Source organism: Micropterus dolomieu, linkage group LG09 (assembly GCF_021292245.1).
Source record: "Micropterus dolomieu isolate WLL.071019.BEF.003 ecotype Adirondacks linkage group LG09, ASM2129224v1, whole genome shotgun sequence".
Taxonomy (NCBI): Eukaryota; Metazoa; Chordata; class Actinopteri; order Centrarchiformes; family Centrarchidae; genus Micropterus; species Micropterus dolomieu.
Genome location: NC_060158.1, coordinates 12546693 through 12569432, shown reverse-complemented (window position 1 = coordinate 12569432; position 22740 = coordinate 12546693). Strand labels below are relative to the sequence as shown.

At 39.8% G+C, this 22740-nt stretch overlaps 3 protein-coding genes across 9 annotated transcripts in view; 1 reads left to right on the top strand and 2 right to left on the bottom strand.

Annotated features, from left to right (window-relative positions):
• Positions 1-5438, top strand: part of LOC123976029 (myocyte-specific enhancer factor 2D homolog) — a 75257-nt gene extending 69819 nt beyond the window's left edge. For all 5 annotated transcript variants that reach the window (XM_046057825.1, XM_046057828.1, XM_046057827.1 and 2 more), the window contains one exon: positions 197-5438. In XM_046057825.1, the coding sequence (XP_045913781.1) occupies positions 197-656 (460 nt within the window). In that variant the 3' untranslated portion in view covers positions 657-5438. The remainder of the gene's footprint in view (positions 1-196) is intronic.
• Positions 5439-6510: 1072 nt separating this feature from the next.
• Positions 6511-17069, bottom strand: tmem79a (transmembrane protein 79a). Of its 3 annotated transcripts, none has more exons than XM_046057833.1 (5): positions 16921-17069; positions 13793-14539; positions 10104-10298; positions 9741-9963; positions 6511-7290 (listed from the first exon to the last, which is right to left on the bottom strand). In XM_046057833.1, the coding sequence occupies exons 2-5, from the start codon at positions 14415-14417 to the stop codon at positions 7101-7103; spliced, it is 1233 nt and encodes a 410-aa protein (XP_045913789.1). In that variant the 5' UTR covers positions 14418-14539; positions 16921-17069; the 3' UTR covers positions 6511-7100. The 3 variants fall into 3 exon arrangements, with proteins under 3 accessions (XP_045913789.1, XP_045913788.1, XP_045913790.1); XM_046057832.1 differs by lacking the exon at positions 16921-17069 and adding an exon at positions 16331-16607; XM_046057834.1 differs by lacking the exons at positions 6511-7290; positions 16921-17069 and adding exons at positions 8544-8904; positions 16331-16609.
• Positions 17070-17540: 471 nt separating this feature from the next.
• On the bottom strand, positions 17541-22740 carry LOC123976030 (chromosomal protein D1-like). The gene is made up of 2 exons (XM_046057829.1): positions 22568-22740; positions 17541-21229 (listed from the first exon to the last, which is right to left on the bottom strand). The coding sequence occupies exon 2, from the start codon at positions 21187-21189 to the stop codon at positions 19678-19680; it is 1512 nt and encodes a 503-aa protein (XP_045913785.1). The 5' UTR covers positions 21190-21229; positions 22568-22740; the 3' UTR covers positions 17541-19677.

Here is a 22740-nt window from a genome sequence, read left to right as displayed (position 1 = left end):
ATTGAATAATCGAGTGTGGCTTTTCCCTGTTGGTGCTGTGCCTTGTAATGTTGTTTTTTGTCTTTACGCCAGTGACCTTCCAGTTTCTCGTATGGCTTCGTCAAGTATCTAATAATTTTTTTTCCCCCCCTCACCTTTCTTCTTTGTTCTATCCCTTTTCTTCCATTGTCTTCCTCTGTCCTTCCTCTGTTCTCAGGCCTGTGACACATATACCTCAAGGCGCCATGCTGACTGTCAACACAAACTCCAGCGTGAGCATCAAATCGGAGCCCGTCTCGCCTGGCCGGGATCGCACCACCCCTTGCCCTCCATCTTCCAACACGCCGTCCTCGACCTCAGGAGGAGCCATCCTGACCGCACCGCCACAGTACCCTGGCTCCCTGCTGTGCCTGGAGCCCCCGACCGGTCGCTCGCCTGCAGACAGCGTAAGCAGCAACGCCAGCTCCTTTGAAGGCAGCGATCGTGATGACGCCAGTGCAGGCGGCGGAGGAGGAGGTGGTGCAGGTGGAGGCGGTGCGACTGGAAGTGTCAGCTCCGCCAGCCGGTCCGTGCCACCCGACTTCAGCCCCTCGGCCGAGCTCCTCAGAGCGTCGAACGAATCAGACCAGGAGGGAGGAAACATCAAGCGCATGAGATTGGACGCCTGGGTCACATAGTCGCATGCAGCACCGGCAGCGAAGTTTTGGTGACACTTAAACACCTACAACACACACGCCCACACCCCCATATGTTAACCCCCACTGCCCCCCGACCCCACTGCCATGTGACACTATCATCACACATCTGCCTCTGTCCAAAATTATACAACTCAGCTGCATCACCCAGACTTACGAGGCTTTGCCAAAAAAAGAAAAACATTTTTAAAAAATCCTTTGGGGATCACGCTCTGAGGGAGGAGAGGATGGCTTAGTGCTCAGCTGGATATTATGTCCCGGGTAGGCTCTTGAATAGAGGGACAGTAGATTTTTTTAAAGCCTTCTTGCTTGAATGGACTCCATTTAGTAGTTTCTTTTGGTAGAAATGAGGTGTTAAACCTTTTTGCAATCTGATGAAACCATAAAAACATGTATCTTTCACATGGTTTCTGCATAACCTTCATGTATTTACATCAAGCTCTGCTACATTGTTCACAACGTGATTGGTGGCTTGTTGACATTATGGGACTTCTGCCGTATGACTCACCACTTCCTGCTCTTTGTGATCCAACGTCGCTTGGCTGTCCATTCTTCCGTAAGTCACTTCCAAACTGCACGTTTGGATATAACTTAATCTGGACAAGTTTAAGGACTCGGCATCTATCTGGCACCGAGCGAACAGACTCAAACAGGATCTTGTAGGTAAGGACACTTCACCATGAATGGTTATTTCCGCCACATTGACCGACCTCAGCCTAACAGCCCTCAGGTGGCACTCTGTGGCTGTGGATTTGAGGACCTTGCCAGAGTGCCAATATCAACCTCTCTTTATTGAAGAAGAAAAAAAAAAAGAAGCCAAATGCCTCTCGCACTCGGTGCAGGGACACAAATTATCACTCGCACTGTCACGGAAACGAGAACTTAGAAACTGTCAATGCTTTTCAGGCTTTGAATTTGCCACCACTCTCTTCTCAGACAGGGTGCTCCTCTCGTCCTCCCACCTCATCTACTCGGGAACTTGGATGGAAAATGTTGCACCAGAAATCCAGCCAGGCACTCAGCTTATTACCTAGGAGTAGATGCCATCCAGTTAAATGCATAGGAGTTTTTTGAGCCTGTGGTGGCTTTTATTTAGGTAGGGAAGTATTTGGTTCCTTCAGTTCAAGTGTTCTTTATCTGTTGGTAACTCAAAAAAAACAAAAAAACAAATCTGTTTTGAAGGTCCGATAGTTATCCAGAAGTAGGAATTCTGACTTTATATGAAAATCACTCCTTATACAAAAGCTTCGATGTCCTCTTTCGCTCTCAATAGCGCTCCTTAGCTCTTTGCTGTGTTTCAAAAAGTGAAAGGAAAAAGACATTTTCTATATTTCTACCGCTTCAGTTGGCGACAAAAGTAAACTAGCTTTTCAGCTTCAACGACGTGTATGTACATATAAATATATTTGCATAGACTTTGCTAGGTATCCCTAAAAACAAGCAATGTGTTGATTCTCAGTGGATCTTGTTTGCATATATGAGTGTGAATTTGATAATGTTTCGAGCTACGGTGCAGGGGTTACGCCACACTAGGTAGTGCTGGTGGCTCGGACTCGTTTCAGTAAACCTATTTGATGCTAGTGTTGATGGTGTGTGCACTTTCTGTCCCTCACTCACAGAGGCCTGCTTGGTTGTGGTGTCATCATATTCTCCCACCACATATTTTTTAAAACCCACGATCAAAGTAAAATTGTCCATAACCACCTTACCATGAAATGATTAGGACACTGCCGTTCACTTATAGCGTAGTTAAGAGATTAAAAAACAAAAACGCACTTCTTTGACGCATATTTTGATCGACAATGTTTTCCACTTTAAGCAGACACATGCCTTTTTTCCACTTTCAAATGAAGTCAATAAATTGGCTACCAAGTGCTGTGTTTGTTGTTTAATTGTATGTTTTCTAGTACAAATTAGTTTTGTCTGAACCATTTCATGTTCGTGTACGAGTGTGTGAACACAGGTTGTTTACAGCCTACAAATAGGAAGTTTCACCTGATTGCTTGACCTTTTGTTTTCCTTCAGATGATGCCCGAAGTGCAGACCGGTGTGTCAGCTGTTGGTTGACTGTTTATTATCTACTTAAACAACCCTACACTTTTACACAAGTAGTGGATACGGCAGCTTTCATGAATTAATGCCGTTTGGTGCGATTAGTCACAGCACACAGCAGAGTGTGAAACCAGCGTTTAACACCGACACTGTGGGTTTGTGGCGAAAACATCCTCGTCCTGTGACACTTTCACACCAGTGTTTGTTGATGTTTTCCATTAGGAGGTAATTTTTTCCCCGTCCCTCACTTGACAGTGTGGTGGGTTGCTTTCCGCTTAACTTTAATTTCAGGTTAGTGCTGTGTTTTGCCCTCCTTTCAATCATCCTTGCTAAACAATTTAACACCAAACACTTTAAGTAAAGATGTGTTGGAGAAATTAGGCCTCTTAAACTGTTAAAGGAACTGGTCTACATTTTGGGAAACTCGCTCATTTGCTTTCTTACTTAGATGAGAAGATCGATACTCAGCTCATGTTTGTGCGGTAAATGTGAAGTTACAACCAGCAGCCGGTTATCTTAGCAGGAAATAGGGGAAAACCGCTGTCCAAAAGGTAACAATCCACTTATGAGCGCCTCTGAAGTTCTCCTCTAATGCAGCATTCACGTCATATCGTTAGAAGTCACGTTTCTGGCCAAATTTTGAACAAGTTTCCAGAAAATCTTTAAGAAAATGTGTGATTCCATTCTCTAATGTGAATATTAGGAGTTGGTTGATTGAGATCAATCCACACTAGTGCGTTTGTTTTATAACGGAGACCTTTTGCTACGTTTGCACCTCCTGTCCTGACTAAAACAGCGAAAACGAAGACCTAAAACGGAGAAGTTTTAAAACGTTGCCAACTTCGTTTTTCATTTTAAAACTCCGGGTATCGTTTTAGTGTGGACAGGCAAAAACGGAGGACTTTAGAAACGATGACGCAGACGCTCACGTTTGGCTCTTTAATTGGGTCTTATAAGTGCTGCAAAGTAGAAACAGGATGCTGCCGACAGAGCTTTTGGTTTGGTATTTTTATTAAAATATTTTGTACTGTGCAAACAACACTTGTAGCCTTCACTCGTACTGTGTATGTTACCGTTTAACTTTGCAACGACTCACAGTCTGTTTTCCACTGCCACAGCCACTTAACTGTTACTGAATGTAACAGTCCCAGCTCGTTATTGGTCCATGCAAAATAAAATCTGGTGTGGTTCTTCGTCTATAGTACTTTCACCAAATCTTCTGCAACTACGGAATAGGCCACCTGCTTCATGTTTTCACCGGCACGTGCATGCCCAGCGTACGTGAACGGCCACCAGATGTTTTCAGTCGCTTTAGTTTAGACGGATGACAACAGTTTGTAGGGCTAATTAAATCATTGTAGAAGAAGACAATGCAATGAGCTGAATTTTTTCTCTTTACTTTTGCCGTGTTTCTACTCAGGTTTTTTTAAATGCACAAAAATAGGTGAAACGCACTTAGACAAAGCTCAAAGTTCTACCTACCACTTGGTGAAAAGAACTACAGGAAGTGTCAACCAACTGGTGGCAAAATAGCTGCAAAGCCACCATCGATGGAAGTGACATCTAAATAACATTTACACATTAGTGCTCATACGGTCAATTCAGCTTGGTATCTGGTTTCACATGTTAACGTACAGCTGCAGAGCTAGGCTAACCGGCAGTATTGATCTCTAACTCTTGTGAAGAAAGCAAATTAGCGTATATCCCCCTAAAACTGTTAAATTTAAAAATCCAACTGATGAGTGTTACCAGCCTTCAGACACAGCTAATCTCCTTCCCCCCCCTCCCTCTCCTCTCCACGCAGTCATTTCCATTTTAAAGAAAACGTATTTCTTTGGGAAGTCTGTTTGTGGGCGCTGATGGTTGACTGTAATGTAACACCACACCGATTGGCTTCAGCATCCTGCCTCATGCAGGTTTGTTCATGTACAAAAAGGCTCTTTGTCCGATCTAGCATTGTGTAGTCACAAGACAATCTATATGAGAAATGAAAACGTGCACCCCTGTTACTTGTTGTGTACAATGTTTTTTAGAATCTCACTATTTTTGGATTAATTTGTGCTGGTGACAGTTCCATTGTCTATTATTATTGCTATTATGTGTAGGATAGTCAGTTTTTTCTGTTATTTTCTCTTTATCATAAACATAGTACTGGTTTCCTTTTTTTAAAACAACTTGCTGAAAATTGCACGATCGGTTATTGTGGTATTAGCAAATGCAATGAAGGAAATACCAGACAAATGCTGCAGTTTTAATTAAGAAATAGAATATATTTATAAAAACGGGAAACAACTGAAATTAGTAATTCATAAAATTTGAAAATTGTAAATGCATGAAATGCAGGTAACAACAAGACTTATGTTACATACAGTACTGATAACGGACATGCATCATAAATGAGTTTTAAAACTCAGAATAATGTAGCATATGATAGACTAAAGATGAAATTTATAGCTAATATATTGTGTTGAGCTAGTCTGCTTTGGGTTTTTGTTGTAAAGAAAATATTTCTTTGTTGTTTTTTGAGAATGATCTACAATTTGTGTATATTTTCATATACAAAGTATGCACTGATATGTTATTGAAATTCTATACCGCTTTTACAAAAAAGTGTTTGTTGTACCAAAGTATCCAAGTCCCTTGAGACCTTACCCTTTTTGCGTATGTTTTACCGTATTTTATATATTAAATAGACAAACTGAGTGAAATGAACTTGAGTCTTGTTTATTTTCTAACCTGTCTTGAAAACGAAAAGGGTGAATCCTTGACAGTTTACATTGCAACAAAGCAAAAGTGCCTCCAAAATATTTCATAAAGACTAAAGTCTCCAATGAGAAACATTTGGTGCAAGTAAAATCAACAGAAACCTCTCCAAATTCCATCCATTTCAGAGGAGGGCTGGTTCTCTTTATGGTGTGCTTTTTTTCCCTTCCTCTTCATCCACAGCTTACTGTCACAGTTACAAGCACGTGCAATGAAGCTTCATTTCAAACATTCAGTGATAACTACACGGCTAAATTTAGCTGATCTCATGACCTCCTGTGAGGGAGGCAGCAACTGTGTGAGCAAGTCAATGACGACACCTGATACACCGAGATTAAACAACAAAATAACGCTATAGCAATAAAAATCACACGTTCATTCATTTGATCTTGAATATTATTGTTTTCATCTGGTGTTGACTTCTTGTTCAGCTTTTAATAAAATGTGTCTTCAGATTTGTACTTAAGTCAAAGTAGCAGTACTACAATGCATAAGTACTAGATTACTAGGAAAAATTCTGCATGGAAAGTAAAAAGGATTGAACAAAAAATGTACTTAATGTATTGTAATAGTAAAAGTACTTTTTATGCACACCCCTGACACACACTCACTCTCACCCTCTCCAAAAATAAACCTGTCTAATAGTAGGGAAACATGAACGGCTCTTCACTCTGTGAACGTAACACACTGACTTTGTTGTAGTCTGTCAGAGAGCTGAATGATTCCTGTCTTTTTGATTCCCGTTTGTTTGTTTGTTTTTCCTTGTCTGTAACTTTAAACAAAGACACTGCAGTTTCTTTTATCACCCTCAGCATTTGTGCAAGTGGCCGCATTTTTCTGGTTTTGATTTTGGTCACCGACTCTTTAGTCTTGTTGAAACTTGCCTCATGAATCCTGATCGCAGAGGAACCATGTTCACAACTTTCCATTTCAACTTACTGATGATTTTTCTTGGCAGGACGGATAATCAGTGAAAAGTAACGTGCCCCTCCCTCCAGCAGTGAGTGATGATAAATCATTGTCATATTTGTTAATGAAGCTTTATTGAACTCATCCAAAATATTGATCAGATTTACTTTAAATACTCATACACACAAGAAAAGAAGCTATCCACAAATAGCCCAACAGCAAGTCTTGCTATAAACAAAGTAAAGCCTTTTATCAATAAGACAATAGAAAACAGTTTTCAGAAAGACAGTTTTTAGGTTTCAAGTCTAATTTTTCAGTCTTAATTTGGCTGCATAATATCCAAATACTAAATTCCTCATACTGTCCCAAAAACTTGATTTATCAGTTGTTGGTGTATGTAAACCTTTTCAGCTTCAACTACCGACACAAATATTTTTTTAATACAGAGAAGATTCAAGCTACAAATGTACCCACAACCTGCTTCATGTCATTGATTTCTTTGTGAAGAAACACCAAATAAATTTTTAATCCTTATTCCTTAGATATTCATGAAATAAAACTAATTTTTGATACCAAGTGTTTTCTCTGTAGTGACGGAGTCCGCCATTCCCCGGCTGACTGCAGATTGTAAACAGCTTTTGATATAATGACACAACAATACTCAGTCTCTTAACTCCTCACCGCCTTTTCGGACGTCGCCCTTTAACCCCACCAGCTCCACTTAGGAGGAGGCGTCGTGGGAGGTGTGTCATCGAAAACCGCCTCTTGGTCGACTGACGAGCAGACGTAGTACAGGTTGGCGCCCAGCATGACCAGTATGGGGAAGAAGGAGAAGCCGAAGCCGAAACCCCTGATGCTGCTGCCCAGAGAGAGGCAGAGCCAGTAGATCAGCCTGCAGCACAGAAAACACCACAAATCATAAGTTACAGAGATGAATGTGCTCAAATTCGGATCCCTTATTTTTAAATGATGTAGATTTACAAATACAAAAAGTATCACAACCCACATCACCTCGTACACCCACTCTCCCTTTTCAGCAGGAACTTTAGACGGCTTATGCCTTTCATCAGCTTTTGTGTCTGATGACTCAAAGGATCAGGATTAATAACTTAATAGATGCTTTTTTACTCTAATTTTCCCTCATGCAGCATTTGACTGTGCCTGAGATCATCATCTCAGAGCCCACTCTATTCTGAAACTTGATGCTGCAATGCATAAAGGCATTATTAGAGCTCAGTATTAGAGTTTAGAGGCTTTGTTTTTCCAAACAGTTGACTTGAATTGTTCAAACTTATTTAAAACAATGTATGAAAAGAATAGCAGACATGTTAAGTGCACGCTGACACACTGTCGTGTCAGTGGCGTCATGTTTTCTTATTTTTTCATTAACAGATGATTTTTTTGAACTCTGGTGATCATAGTGTCGACAGATGTAGATAACCAAATAAAATACTTTAATTCTGTGGTACTGTACTGTAGTTGTGCCCCCCACACCTCCTAATCTCAGCTTGTGTTGTTGTGGTGGTTTATTAGTGTAGAATGTTTGTCCTTTGTAAAAGCAAAACAAAAAAAGAAGAAAAGAAAAGAGTGGTTTGTAAACTTCTGACGTGTGCAGTGGTGAATAAGTTCCTTGGATATTCAGCCCTACGAGTGATCAGAGAAGTTTTGAAATACATCCCCAGTTTAACTGGTTCATTTGGAAGTGGAAGGGTTATCCAAAATTTACAGTTAGTTGTCCGCCAGCACTTTTGAACCTTGCATGCATGGCCACAGTAAGATCAAAATTCTAACAGGAAGTAGCTCTTTCAAAATGGAATGGACATTTAAAAACAGACAGCTATGAATTAAATATTCACCTGCATTTTCACTCCCACACACAGTCAGTTGTTATTATATTGTTACTGGGGATTTGTATTAATCCTTCCTGATGATGTGTGGTTTCACTGTGTGTAAGTAGGAATGAATGACCAAAACTACAGAAAGACAGTTCTGTTGTTGAACTGAGGACAAACTCATGAGCTCTCTGCAGAAAACACTGTCAGACACGGACGCTGACTGAGTACAGGCAGTATCTGTTTAGACCACATCAAAGTTAGCCAGTGTGAGCAGGATGATTTCACAAGCTAGACAGCTATTCAGATCAACTCAAGACCAACTGTTTATTTCCTTCATGAGCCACTATGCAACCAAAAGCCAAACTGATTATTGCATCAAGCAGCCAGGGAAGACATTTTAAAAACTTTCAGAATAAACAGATGTAGACTTGAATGAAGTCTGAAATACAAAAATACCAAACAAAAAGTGTTTGGCTTATCCAATATTTATGTTTTTGTTCTCTAAGGCCTTGTTTCAAATGTAACATGAAGTTGAACTCATCAGTTTTGTGGTGGTATGCTGACTTCGGGATTTCTCCTCCTTGCAGTTTATATTCTGGGCCTTTTTTGCCATGCTAGCAGTTTGGCTCTAGAGATGGCAATGGCCGTCACTTTGGTCCAGTTTGAAATATCTTAATATAAAAAAAATAAATAAAAAAAATTAGCACTTCTCGTCAAAACTTCATTTTGTCTGCAGAACTAATGACATTCCCATCAACTGCACTTTGTGATTAGTGCTAATTAGCAAGTGTTAGCATAATGGTAGCAGTGGTATACCTCGTATGAAAGTTGACAGTTTATTAATAACGTAATACCGTGAAAGTGTGATATTTTCTGAGATGGTTACATTGCGAACATGGTAAACATTATACCTGCTAAACATCAGCATGTTAAAATTGTTGTTGTGAGCAACCCTGTGCCTAAGTGAATCCCTACAGAGCTGCTAGGATGGCTGTGGATTTGTTTTCATAAAAAATATTTATGCTTTCCTTCACTCCCTTGTTTAAAATTAAAAAAGAAGTTAGGAGGCATCAGATTTGTGGTTTAACTAATTATGATTGTTGATTTTTCAGCATTGGAGACTTTCAAATGTTTTGTTCTAATCCTGTTTATATCTCAGTTTAGCCGTGCTTTGTGTCACTGTCTGGTTGGCCTTTGCCCCTGCCTTCTCTCTCTCTCGCTCTGAATTCAATGTTTTCATTTAACCTGACAAGTCTGGTAAGTGTAGCCTCTGCAATTGAACAGCCCTTTCCACTGGACTAGTCACTCCTATTTAGTAGGGAAATTTAGCAATAAAATACTATAAAATGCTTTATTAAAAATTGCTTTATAAAAATTGTTTTATTTAGCAGACATTTAGTAACCAGATTCAGATTCTGTTTTTCACACACCAGAATCATCTCTCTCTTCACCTGCATCTGGTTTGGATCCTAAACATTTAACAGCACGTGACAGCAAGCACACATACCTGCCGAAAACAAATACGATGGTGAGCAGTGGCACCAACTTCACCAGGTCCTGGCTGATGTAGGTCGCCATAACAGTGAGCTGCAGGAAGTAGAAGAGGAAGAGGGCCATCGATTCGTTGACATAGTGCTGGTGCACCGCCACCTTCTTGTTCACCAGTTTACTCTGATAGAGGGGCTTCAGGGAGCTGTAGCGCAGTCGGGCCACACCCTGCACCATCAACCCTGCAGAGAGGCGGAGGTGGGTATAACCTGTTTTTTTTTGTGTGTGAAGCTTTTTTGTGTACGGCTTTCAGTGTTCGTTCTAAATTACATTCAGTGTTTGTTTCAGTGCACTTAACATATAAACATGCTGAGGTTCTTACCGAGCAGGATGGGGATGATGGCGAAGAAGGAGCAGCGTAGTGTGTACACCACCCTGAGAGGGGTGCTCTCCAGCAGCGGTGCGTCAAAGGGAAGGAAGGCGTAACCTCCCCACACCAGGAGAGGGAAGAGGATTCCTGCGGCCACGGTTGCCAGAGCCATCTTCAGTTTTTCACAACACAGGCTCTCACATACGTCTAAGGGAGGAAAAGTGTGGAAAACCAGTATCTAAATGTCTTTACTGAGACAGGACAGTGACAGACAGAGAGGATGAGACTAAAGTCATAGCATGATTTATCTCAAGACGTAATTATATCTGATTAAGGAGAAAACAGATCATTACGCTGCGGTACTAGACTCAAGAGTGCATTGACTCACTTAGCGAGTGGAAGTGTGCTTCAAAAAACACTTAAAAAGGTCTAGGCCCTATGAAATCTGTTTTTTCCCCCCTCAAATTCCATGTTTTCCATTTTTTATATGATTATACGATTTAAGCAAAGGTTTTCATCAGACAGTGTAACGATGTGGAGGCTGAATAAAATGACAACAATTCGATAAAAATGTAATTAATATCAGTGAATTTGATGCATCATGCAAATATGCATAGATAAATATTAAAATGTATGTGCATTATTTATGGGGACAATTCACAATAAAGGTATTGCAATTATGGGGTATTAAAATGCTATAATACTATTTATATTAGTATTAGTCTCTCACACCAAAGGCATGCGTCTTATCCACTGCGCCATCACCACCCCATGATATCATACAGAGCCTGTAAGTATTTGGCTTAAAGTATACCTATTATGCTTTTGCATATTTTCTGTCATATCTATAATGTTACAATGTCGGATGTTCATGGTAATTTGGCCAAAGCTTTAAATAATGGGAGGTAAATATATTTTAAAGAAATCCCTGAGACAAAACCTCAGATTTCCCACTGTTCTGAACGCTCCGGTTTCAACTGTTTTTTTCTACTTTAGGCTCTGTATGACATCATACGGAGCCGAGAGTAGACCATATATGGTCATTGCGTCTTGAAGAGACTCCATTGAATCTAATGCAAAAGGAGTCGTAACCTTGCTTCTTTTTTTGTGTATTTTTTCAAGATATGGTCAAATGCTGTTCCTGGGGCACTTGTAATAATTACAATCACTACCAGGAGAGGTTGAAAGGAGAAGTACAATTTAATTTCTTTCCAAAACTTAACAAATCCAGAAAAATGTAGGCTGTGGATTGTTCCTAATGCAATATTATTTAGCTAATGCTAGCTAATTTACTATTGAATGTAACGTTATTTAACCATACTGTTCTGCTTTTTAATGATTGTAATAGTGAATAGAGAACTACCCAGCTTTACAGGAACAGTGTTGAACCTTAATATCGCTGCCCCCTGTCTCAATCGTCAGGTGATGCAGTGGTTCACTTTTACTCTGATCGGTAGGCTTTAGCTTCTATCGTTATTTGTTTTCACGTCAGTTTGACCTGAATACAACCCATAAACTCTCCTTTTTGAGATCGCTTTTCCAAAAATTAGACAATATTTCTTCAGGGACTGCAGTTATAGACGGTGGCAGCGCCGTGATAAAAGTCAGACAGATCTGACAGTTTGTCAGATTTAACAGTAACTAAGACTTAGGGGGATCTTTTGGCAGAATGTGGCAGGAGTGGAATATAATATAAATATGTTTTCTTCAGTGGTCCAGAACGGACAAAGCAAACCCTGGCTCTAGAGAGTGGTGGCCAACAGGGGTTCTCTACATTCTTGGAAGGGGTGGGCATAGATGAGAGGTATTCAGTTTGTTGCAAACTGCCATCACATCCTGCTCAGTAAGACCCCAGTATGTTCATGATGCCACTAAATCCACACACTGCACCTTTAAACCTGCCTGGATTAGAACAAACACAGCAATCTGATATGTGACCAGTTATTAAAATGAAAGTTGTTTGTTGAACATCTTGCATATACTTGATGATTTAAAATCCCCATCCCAGTGAGCTCTGATGTTCCTCAAATTTGTAGACAAAGAGATTATATGTCCTCTCTTCTTCTCAACAGGACTTTAAAATCACAATGACAGGGTAGTTTAGAAGCATCTGTCCTTATACTAATCTTACTTAATCTGGCTTTAATTTGATTTAATAGCTGTTGAGAGAGGATATGTGGGCAGGAAATCACTACATAGTTAGTAAAGAAGGATTAGGGGATTAAAAAAATCTGATGCCTGGTACTCCATGGTGGTCTGGGGGTTTAAAGCACCAATGATAAACTGCAACATCACTGGCTGGTTCCCTGAGTCCTGTCATTTTCCACTTCTCTCCTCATGTCTTTACTTGTACTAATAAATGCTTAAAGTGCCCCAGAAATACTAGACTCTTATTTTTACATTACTTTCAAAATAATTTGCCTTTTTTTAAAGACATATTGACTTGTCATAGTAGGAAAGGAGTTCAAGTGTCTCAGTTAAGACATGACAGTGTCACAGTGTCACAAGATCAATGGAAGTCTGCCATCATTCATTTTATTATTTATACCTGTGCTTTTCCTACTGGTTCAAAACGTCTTCTTTGAATAAGGCCTATGCAGTTCCTCGAAGGGAATGTTTTGAAAACTCTTGTTGGCGTGTTCAAAGAAGCTCCAAACGTGTGAGATTTAAGATTCAGCTGCCAAAAAGCATTAAAATCAGAAGCCACATTGACAGAAACTCAAACAATAAGCAGGCACGGACATCGTGAAAAGGATAACAACACTTTGGTCCTTAATAGCGAAACAAAAGTTACTTTTCAGCAGCAGTGTTGAGAGATTGGGTTTTCCACAAGCACTTGAACGCACCATTATGGAGGCTTTTTCACAGTTCTCACTTTCAGCTGTATTACCATACAGGCAATGTAACACGTGTGACCAAAAGTACGTTAAACTAAATGGATTACAACCGTAGAAGTTGCTTTTAATAGCACAGTGGAATAAATGGAAACCGATGGCTACCCACAAGGCGGGTAATCAATTAAAAAAAAAAAAAAAAAACCTATAATGCCCTTTGAAGAGCTGTTAGCAGTAGTGGTAAGTGTTAGTGATTTGTAATTAATGGGCTAAAATGTGAAAAAGCCACAGTTATGTTTAGAGCTGAACAATTTAAGGAAAACACCCAACTGCGATTTTTCTCACAATACTCCGAGGGGGATTTAAACTGCAATTTTCTATAAATCAAACGAGGCCTGTATTGGTGGTAGTATTATACAAGACCTTTCTTGTTTCTACATTAAAAAAAAAAATAATGATAAAATGATGCAGTTGCTTGTTTATGTAGCATTTTTAGGTTTATTATTATTACTATTTTATTTCCAATGCACCTCTGAATTTCTTTCCTTCTCCAGGCTGGTTTCTTTTTTAGGCAATTTCCTAATACCTACCCCCTATATTAAAATATATATCTCATGTTAATTACATGTGTTTTTGCAGAATAATATCAGTAAGTAAAATGTAGAATTGTAGAGTGTGTGCAGATGTAGGGTGGATCCATGTCTCTGACTGGCTGTTCCTGATCAATGATGTGATTAAATGTTACTCCTATGGTTCACTGTTAGTAGGAGTAAGTTGTTGGATAAATGTGTCACTCAGGGAACAACGCAATGAAATTATTAAAAAAATATGGGCCCAGATGCAGTAAAGCTTGTGTCTTATACTCACAGTACTTGTCGTCTTGTTCTGTCCACTCTGGGTAAAACTGTGCTGCTGAGTTGGGCACCATCTGCGGCTCCGTCTTGTCGTCCTTCTCTATGAAGAACCTGCTCTCCTCAGGAAACTCTTTGCTGGACGGACGCACAATCGTGACTAGGGGAGTGAAACCCAGAGCGGCTTTCTCTGAGATCCTATCCAACTCTTCTTCCTCCTCTTTATCAGCCAGTGAGCTGTCGCCTTTATCATCCCGCTGCAACTCCATCTCATCGTCCCTCCACCTCTCGCCCTCAGGCATGCTGTCCCTCCACTTGGCTTTGCCCTTTGTGTTGCTCTCCGTTTGGCTCTGCTCCTCTGGTAGGTCCTGGCTTCCTTCACTGATCCCAGTGTCCCTCTCTTCAGGCTCTGAAACTCTTTTTTCTGACAAGTCTCCATCATCAGTGTCCATCTGAGGCCTTTTGTCTGTGTCTCCGGTCCTTGGCAAAGTGGCCGACTCCAGAGTCGCAAAGCTGGTCATCTCCTCTTCCTGATCTTCCTCCTCCTTTAAATCATCTTCTTCCTCATCTGTACTCTCCCTTCTTTCCTCTAAGCTGCCGCTCTCCTGTGGCTCTGAGATTAGACCACTAAGGCCAGACATTCTTGAGTTTATAAATTAAATTCTCTCTTTTCACTCAATACCTGTTGCACTGTCCAGACTAACTTTTAGCAAAGCTTCTTCCAGATGCTTAAAGTCATTTTTTGCCACATTTGTTGATTTGTCTGAGGGGTGAAAGAGTTATAACCACATTTAAAACAGTGTTCTGCTCCACCTTAAAAAAAACAAACAAACTCAAAGTTCACTGTTTATCACTGGTGTATTCGCCTGTATGACTGGTCCTTTCTTTGTACAGGCCTACACAGTGTGAGGAACAAATATGAGTTTGTCAGTCCTGTAAATTCCTATTAAAGGTTGCTCTAAATACACTGTTACCTTAATTTAAGTAAAGAAAATGACTCCCAAACACCAAAACAAGTCTCACTAAAACAACAAAGCCAGTGAGTGTATAATACAAATGTTGTGGACATATCAGCATTATGCCCAGTTATTTGAAGACTATGCCATAATTTCCCAATTTCACAGCTGTTATTAAAGTAAGTCAAAATCATATCTGGAGTGAATATACTTCAGGGCTGCAACCACTGTAACCTCTAGATTCAATGTGAATGAATCTGGCTACTTTGCCGATTAACCAATTCATTGTTTGGTCTCTATAACATCTTCCAACTGCTTGTTTTGAGAGCAATGTACTAATTACATAAGACAAACTAAAGAGGGAAACATAACTTCAATCAATTAATTGACATAAGTAAACTATGATTTACTTTAATGGCCATGTGGGGATTACTTACAGCCATAAAAGGCCACAAAGACAATCAAACAAAGTACACTCAGTACTACACCTAATACATGGCCAAGGCAAAACCTTAGGCCAGTTGCTGTGACCTTTTACCTCCTAAAGTTTAAATACCAATATTACCTTCTCTCCAAAACCAACACCGCAAACTTTAATGACAATGTGTAAAATATACAGAGGGATTATTTTAAAGTTCAGACTGATAACGAAGTAATGGATAGTTACTAAAACAGATAACTCCCCAGACATGCTACACAAACTACTAATTCTTACTTCACAATCAAAGCTCAAATTGGCTTGTACTTTTTAAATATTAGAAATATAAGAGGCTAGATGCCCAAGTGTGTCGACTCCAACTCCAACAACCTTTGAGGTAAGGCAATTTATTAACAGAAACACTGATACCTTTCAACTATAAAGTGAGCAGCAAGCTATTAAAACATGGCTGCATTCCTGCTCTCTGAAAACACAGGAAACAGCCTGGACTTTGCCTGTGCGCTATAGTTTCGGGTGTATCAACAGCAGCTGAAACTGCTTCAAACTTAAGTTGTTGTGACTGTGAGATGAAGGTGTAAACCATGGCTGGGTTTGTAATACATTTCTGAACTCTAACATGGGTGACAGCAATGGGGTTTAAAATGTAGTAGTTATGTTTTTAATCTCCAAAACAAAAAGGCTCTGTCAAGTCTAATCACTGGAGACTTGAACACAGGAGAGAGTGGCTCATGTGTAAAAACGTCGCAGGCTAACGTTACTCATTTTACCTACAGGAAATACGTGCCTGTGTACTTTTAAAATGTCTACTGTAATTATTTTAACTTTCTGTTTTAAGAAGTTCTAAATCAACGTCACACAGTGGTTTAAAATCGGGAAAAATCTGGCTGCTACCAAGACAAACACTCTCAGACTGAACTAACGTTACCAACTCAGTCTACTGTTGGTTTTTCAGTTTTAAAAATCTTTGGTTTTCCAATTTCCTGGTTTCCAGTTTATATTGAGGAATTTCAAAAAACGTTTTCAATCCTGTCCATACATTGAGTTGTCGCTAATTATGGCTGGTGCGAAGTTTCGAGCAGGAGTTTTTTATCTGTATTTACGGTCGAGTCTTGTCATCCTCTAAACAGATAAAAGTACAGTGCGCTTACAATTGACCTACCTGTTTTATTGCGGTCGCATCGCCGAGACAATCCGTAACTTTGTCTACGAGTAGCGACCTCGCTAGTTTAGTTGTTTCTCACTAGTGAAGTCACCTGGCAGGTGTGGTCAGGTGCATAAAACATTTTTTCACCACAGAGGAGGAAGCAGTGAAGAGGAACGCCGCGTTCCAGACAGGTTGTGCCGAATTCCTGCCGAGAATTGCGTCCACCTCGCGGGTGATAACGGTCATTTGGGCTGATGCAAATCTCGGCAGGTAGCCTACAAAATTTGATCTGCCGAATTATGCATCCACCTCTTTAAGTCCTTTTCAGACACTTTGCTGTGCTCATTGATCAACGGCGTTATCGGCACATATTTACTCAATGTCAAGTAATGGTACTTTTAAGTGTATTCAAATATTAAACACTAAACGTTCATAAAATATATACTTCTAATCATTTATCAACATTGATGGACCCCACAAGGAATATTATAGCGTTTAAAAAGCAGTATTTGGAGGTGCTTGCAATTCTCGGCAGGCAAACGAAACTCGGGATAACACCGGTCGGTATTTTCATTTAATACTTTGCCTTTTACTCTATTGTTTACCATTTACAAGGTGTGCTTCCATGGGAGCTTCCATTGTTGTGTGGCGTCATTAGGCCGCTACTGGTGAAGTCGGAGTACAGATATTATTTCTCAAATAGGAAATACGACTTTTTCTAGTTGGAGGTCGGAAATTTCCGAGTTCCCAGGTGCCTGGAACGCAGCATAACACATCAACTTTGAGGACAAAATGCTCAGTTGCCCCTCCCACTGACAGGTGCCAGGATCTGAATGAGATAATCAGTGTTATTCACTTCACCTGTCAGTGGTTATAATGTTAGGGCTGATCGATGTATAAGATTAGCTACATTATGATAGCTAATTTTTGATAACAAAAAATGCTAATGAAAATTGGAGATTTTTTTAACTACTTGACCCTGACTTGTGGTGACTTTATAGTTTGAAGCGATTCACCTGTCAAAACACACATACTTTGCTTTAGCTAGAGCAATCAAGTCATCAAACAGGACTAAATGATGTCTAATACACTTTTCATTTAGTTATGTAAAATGTCTGGAGGTAAACGATGGAACAGAAAAGAAATAAACAGGAATATAAAGCAATATTTACCAAAGTTTACCACAGTTACCAAATACCCAAACATCAAACCACACTGTGCAAAATAAAATGGCAAGATCAACATTTTATTTCAAGAACATAATCTCACAAATTGACTTCTTATTCAAAACACACAAAATTCAAATATGTCCACTTAAAATGATTCGACTTCACAAAGCCAGATCGAATTTCACTGTGACTTTTAAAATGTTTTAAAACCATTTCCATCCTCATCTCACATTCTTTTTACATATAACTTGACACACAGAAGCATCATTTGGCATTTAGAAACTTCATTTGTTTGACCCAACCATAAAAGGTGTTAATATCAGTAATAATGATGTACAAGTCATGTCACGCTTTTTTTTTCCTTTCTTTTTGTTTTTTTTACACAAGGTGCTCAAAAACAAGTAAATGAATGTTTGTGAAATCAATCCAATCACTTGAATCTAATCTCATGACAGTCCCAAGTCATAACATTTTTTTAAATCAAAAGGCCTCACAGCTACACGTAAACATTTAGAGAAAAGAGTGAAATAAGTGCAACTCAACAAATAGCTGAAACTAAAAAAGTAAATGGAACACGTGGAGGAAGAAATCTTCAGGGCGACTGAGCGGCGGGAAGGCATTTGATACAGAGCTTTTCATCCTGTCGAAGAATGCACTAACAAATTGAGAGGCTGATCTGTGCAAGACATTGATCTAAGGAACGGTAACTGATGGTACATTCAAAGCTTTGGCAATTAAGGCAAAATCAATATGAAATAGTACTGACAAACATGACATTATTTAGACATATTTAAACCTAACAGATGCCTATGCCTGTGGTTCTAATATCATTGATTCGGTACTTCTGTTTTACGCAGCCTTTAACAACAATTTCTCACAAGCCATAGACAATCGTGGCTTAAAGCAGGAATAACTTTTTTTTGGCCACTTGAGGGCAGCAGAAACAAGTTGTGAACACAACATAATCATCAAAAAACTGCTTATTTACACATTCAGCAGTTACGGAGCATCATTTTCATCCATTTGGAATCGTGTTTCTGGTTTCTCATGAATGTTCACTCTCTTATAGTTCTGCTTTTGGTCTCTACCAACTCCTGAGGAAAGTATCTGGCTCTTTAGCTGCTAAATGCTCCACTATATTCAACAGCTAGTCTCTAACTGTGTTAGCCTGCTGCTGTGTGCTGGGCAGGTATTGTACAGTAGGTTTTTATTGTTTTGTTTTTTTTAAACTGAAAACAGCTGCCTGCTATGGCCCAAAAACCGACGCAATAACAGCTCTGAGGGTAAAGTTGACGGCCGGACAGACAGGTAAACATTGAACTTATGTCAAGGGGAGAAAAAATGTAAAAAAAAAAAATACTTTTATTCCCTTTAAATTATAATTGCTCTTCCCTCTCTTCCTGTTAAACATATAAATCATTTAAATAAGTTTTTATTTTGACTCATTTTAAACTTAAATAGAAATATATCCTGTCAAATGAGATTTTGCGACAACTAGCTAACCCCGCCCATTATATAAAACCCTACTTGACCGTAAGCTAATGGGTCTTGGCTAGCAGAGCAGCATCATAACAGGATGTGTGTGTTTGGATATCAGTTGGCAAAAACAGATTTTCAAAGAATGTGATTGAGGCCCGTATCGCTCTATCTACGTGTGTCAGATTGTCCTATAATATGGACAGTAAATCCCATGAACACATTTCCTTTTTTTTTTTTTTTTTTTAGAAAGACCAATGAAAGAAATGCTGAATAAAAGTTTCAAATTAGTTACAGAAGCTAGTGGGACAGAGGCTAGCTTGGCTGCGATGTCATCTCCCCAACATTCGTTTGGACTTTTTTATTCCCCATCTAAGTTATTCCCCAGAAAATGTTTTACAGTTAAACTGACAAACACTACATCTGAAAGCTAAATGAAAATTGGAACACTCAGTCTATAATAAAAAAAACTCTACATGCCAGTCCTAGTAAAAGATTATTAGTACTACTTGTTACTCTGATGACAGAAATAATGCATTTGTAAAAACTCAAGCACAATAAAACATGAACAAGTTAGTCAGGAAAACACAAGAGCTGCTGTAAATCTAGCCTATCTGACTGACAAAATGTTAAAAACGTGTTTTCATTGACTTGTTTGTATTCAATGTCTTAAACGTCAACTACTACAGCAACTTTTGGTCAGGCTGGGATCATTCATCAAGCCTGGTTACTAACTTCGAAGCTTGCATCCTCATCGATGAGCGTTTCTTCAGCATCGCCTCCACGCTCGATGGGCATCGTCTCTGTTTCGTGCTCCACCTCTCCATCTCCTAGCTCTCCGTAAGGTTCCACCGCGACAGCAGACGAATCATTCTTTGAATGGTTAGGGAGTGCGCTATCGATCTGTGTTTCACTTCTGGCTTTGTTTTTGTTGACTGAACCTTTAGGGCGGCCCCTTTTCCGCGGGGTGTCCTCTTCACTTTTTGCAGTACTTGGGGGACGGCCCCTTTTTCTTGGGGGGCCGTCACTAGGGTTGTGTGGTGACGACTGAGTGGAAGGCAAACTCTTTCGTAAGTGAGCGCCTTTCTTGGACTCTGACTTGCGGGGTCGACCGCGGCTTCGGCGAGGGGCTGGTGGAGCTCCCTCTGGAGAATCAACACGTGGGTATTTCCTCGGCCTTCCCAAAGGCTTCCATACTTTTGGCTTTTTCAACTCCTCGGGTGACGGCAGAGGGTACTTCCTGGGCCTTCCCCTTTTAGCTGGTTGCTTTCTTGGTCGACCGCGCTTCCCTTTTGCGGGCGGGACATGTACTCTCCGGGGCCGGCCTACCTTACCGTGCCCCTTCTTGTTTAAAGAGCCTTTAGGTCGGCCTCTTCCCCTCTTAGCTGGCTGGGAGCCATCTGTGACCAGTTCTTGCTGATCTCCGCCCTTCTGTTCAAAATTTTTTCTTGGCCTACCCCTCCCTCTCTGAGGCATCTTTGAGATGCCATTCGATGTATCCTGCGTCGACTCCCCAGTGTTATACACCTCCACCTTCCTGAGTTGACGCCTCCCCCTTTTCAGTAAGTTTAGGCTTCCATCAGCTTCCGCCTCCCCATCATTGCTCACCTCTCTCTCCAGTCTGGGTCTATAGTTGAGAGAGCCTTTTGGTCGACCTCTTTTCCTAGGGGTTACAGAACTGCCTTCATTCTCTTCAACACTTGTTAAACTTTCTGACTTGCGCTTCGTGGATCCTTTTGGACGACCCCTTCCCTGTTTTGGCGTAGCAGAGGCACCATTCGGTAAGTCTTCAGCTTCAGCCTTCTCAAGGGCACTTTTGCTGAGAGACTTTTTTGGCCTGCCTCTTTTCTTAGGAGAATGTTCTGTCACAGGACTGCCTTCATCACTGGCCTGTTTCTTGGACCCTTTCGGCCTCCCTTTACCCCTAGGAGTTTGCAAAGAATCATCAGCATGGTCATCTCCTGGTCCTTGCTGCTCTGTGTGTTTTGTGCCAGAGAGTTTTGGACGCCCTCGTCCCCTCGGTGGTTGTGTGGGCCCACCGTTGGAAATGCCTGAAACCAGCTCCATTAGGTTAACGTCTGTAACACAAACCTTCAACTTCTTTGAACCTTGTGGCCTCCCCCTTCCTCTTTTAGTTGGACTGTTGTTGGACCTGTCTACACTGGGCTCACCCTCATTTTTCACAGCATCACCTTGTTCTGACTCAGCCGTCTTTGTTTCTTCTTCCATACTGTTGCCGTCAGCTTGGACTGCTCTGTTGGGTTTGCACCTGTACATTGAACATTCAGCAGCACAATTAATACTTAATTAATAATCACTTAATATGTACATATTGTACTATTTAATATTGATTATATAATTGGGTGTAAAGTGTGATCGAGCAGGACTTCGGTGGTGCACAATTCTGGATTTTATTTTTCATGTAAAGCAGAACAAATCACAAACATGGACAGAACAATAGTATAGTCATGCAATGTGACAATGAGATGCGTTTGTTTTAAGTAAAGTGGCAATGCTTTAATAATCAATTAATCGTTTTAGTTATTTTTATTGCCAGAGATCTGATGTCAGGGTCTAAAATGTAAGAATTGAATATTTTTTTATATTACAAGACATTTGATTGTCACGTTGTGTTCCAGGATACATAGAACAACCAGAGAAAGATTGTCTGTTAAACTTAAAAACAGTGATAGATAGTAATCAGAAACATTTGTCTTTAAAACATGAAAAATACCTTGTGACCATGTTAGCCTTGCTAAAACAAAAAGTTTTAAATGAGCAAATTGTCTCATCTTTGTTTTTGTTCGTCATCTGAATATATTTAATTCCTCTAATTGATAAAAATACATTTTTTTATAGCGCCTTTCAAAAACAGTTACAAGGTGCTTCACAAAACACAATACCATACAATATTATAGGTGCAAAGATAGCAAATCATAAAGAAAGTAGTCATGACCCTTGTATCAACAAAGTTTTGTAATTATAATTAATTATAAGCATACGAGATTTTATATATATATATATATATATATATATATATGCTAGAAAATATTATCACTATTTAAATATTATCAATATTATTTATTTAAAAAAGCAAATACAATCTTCATAAACAACATAGTCTGCCACAATGCCACAATAAGCCACAGCTGCATATTTATTTAAAATGTATCTGGAAATCAATTAATACGTGTTTACATATTTGTATTATTAAAGGGCAAGTTTAGCACGGCTATGTCTATTTTCTGGACTACAATCTTGCAACGGCGGGAAGGTGTCCGGATAGTCAAGTGCTCAGGAAGCTAACATAACATGTGCACTATTAATATCGCCGCATGCAAACGCTAATCACTGGGGTTCTACGGCTGCATATTAACACATTAAAACACATGCAATTTATTTTTAAAAATCGTAAAAACCCCATGCATTCTGAAATGTAACTGAACGATAATAAATTTGGTCAGATTTAGGGCCTTAAACAATCGCTTTGACTATGGACCTGATTGTTTTCCAGTTAATAGTCAGCTTCAAAATCGATGGCGATGGTAACGTCAGCTAGCGGCGAGAAGCGGATAAAATACTGCAAACAACAGAGTGCATAACTCACCTTTAACAAATCCTCTGTAAGATTTATTCCAGCTTAATTTTGCATATGTTACTGACTCATCAGACAGTCCGTAAAGTGAAAGTTCGCGTTTATTGTTGCTGTGATGGCTGTTTAAATTTGCGACCGCTTCCGGGTGTCCGTGATGTTTAGGAGACTCAGAAGGAAACTGCAGC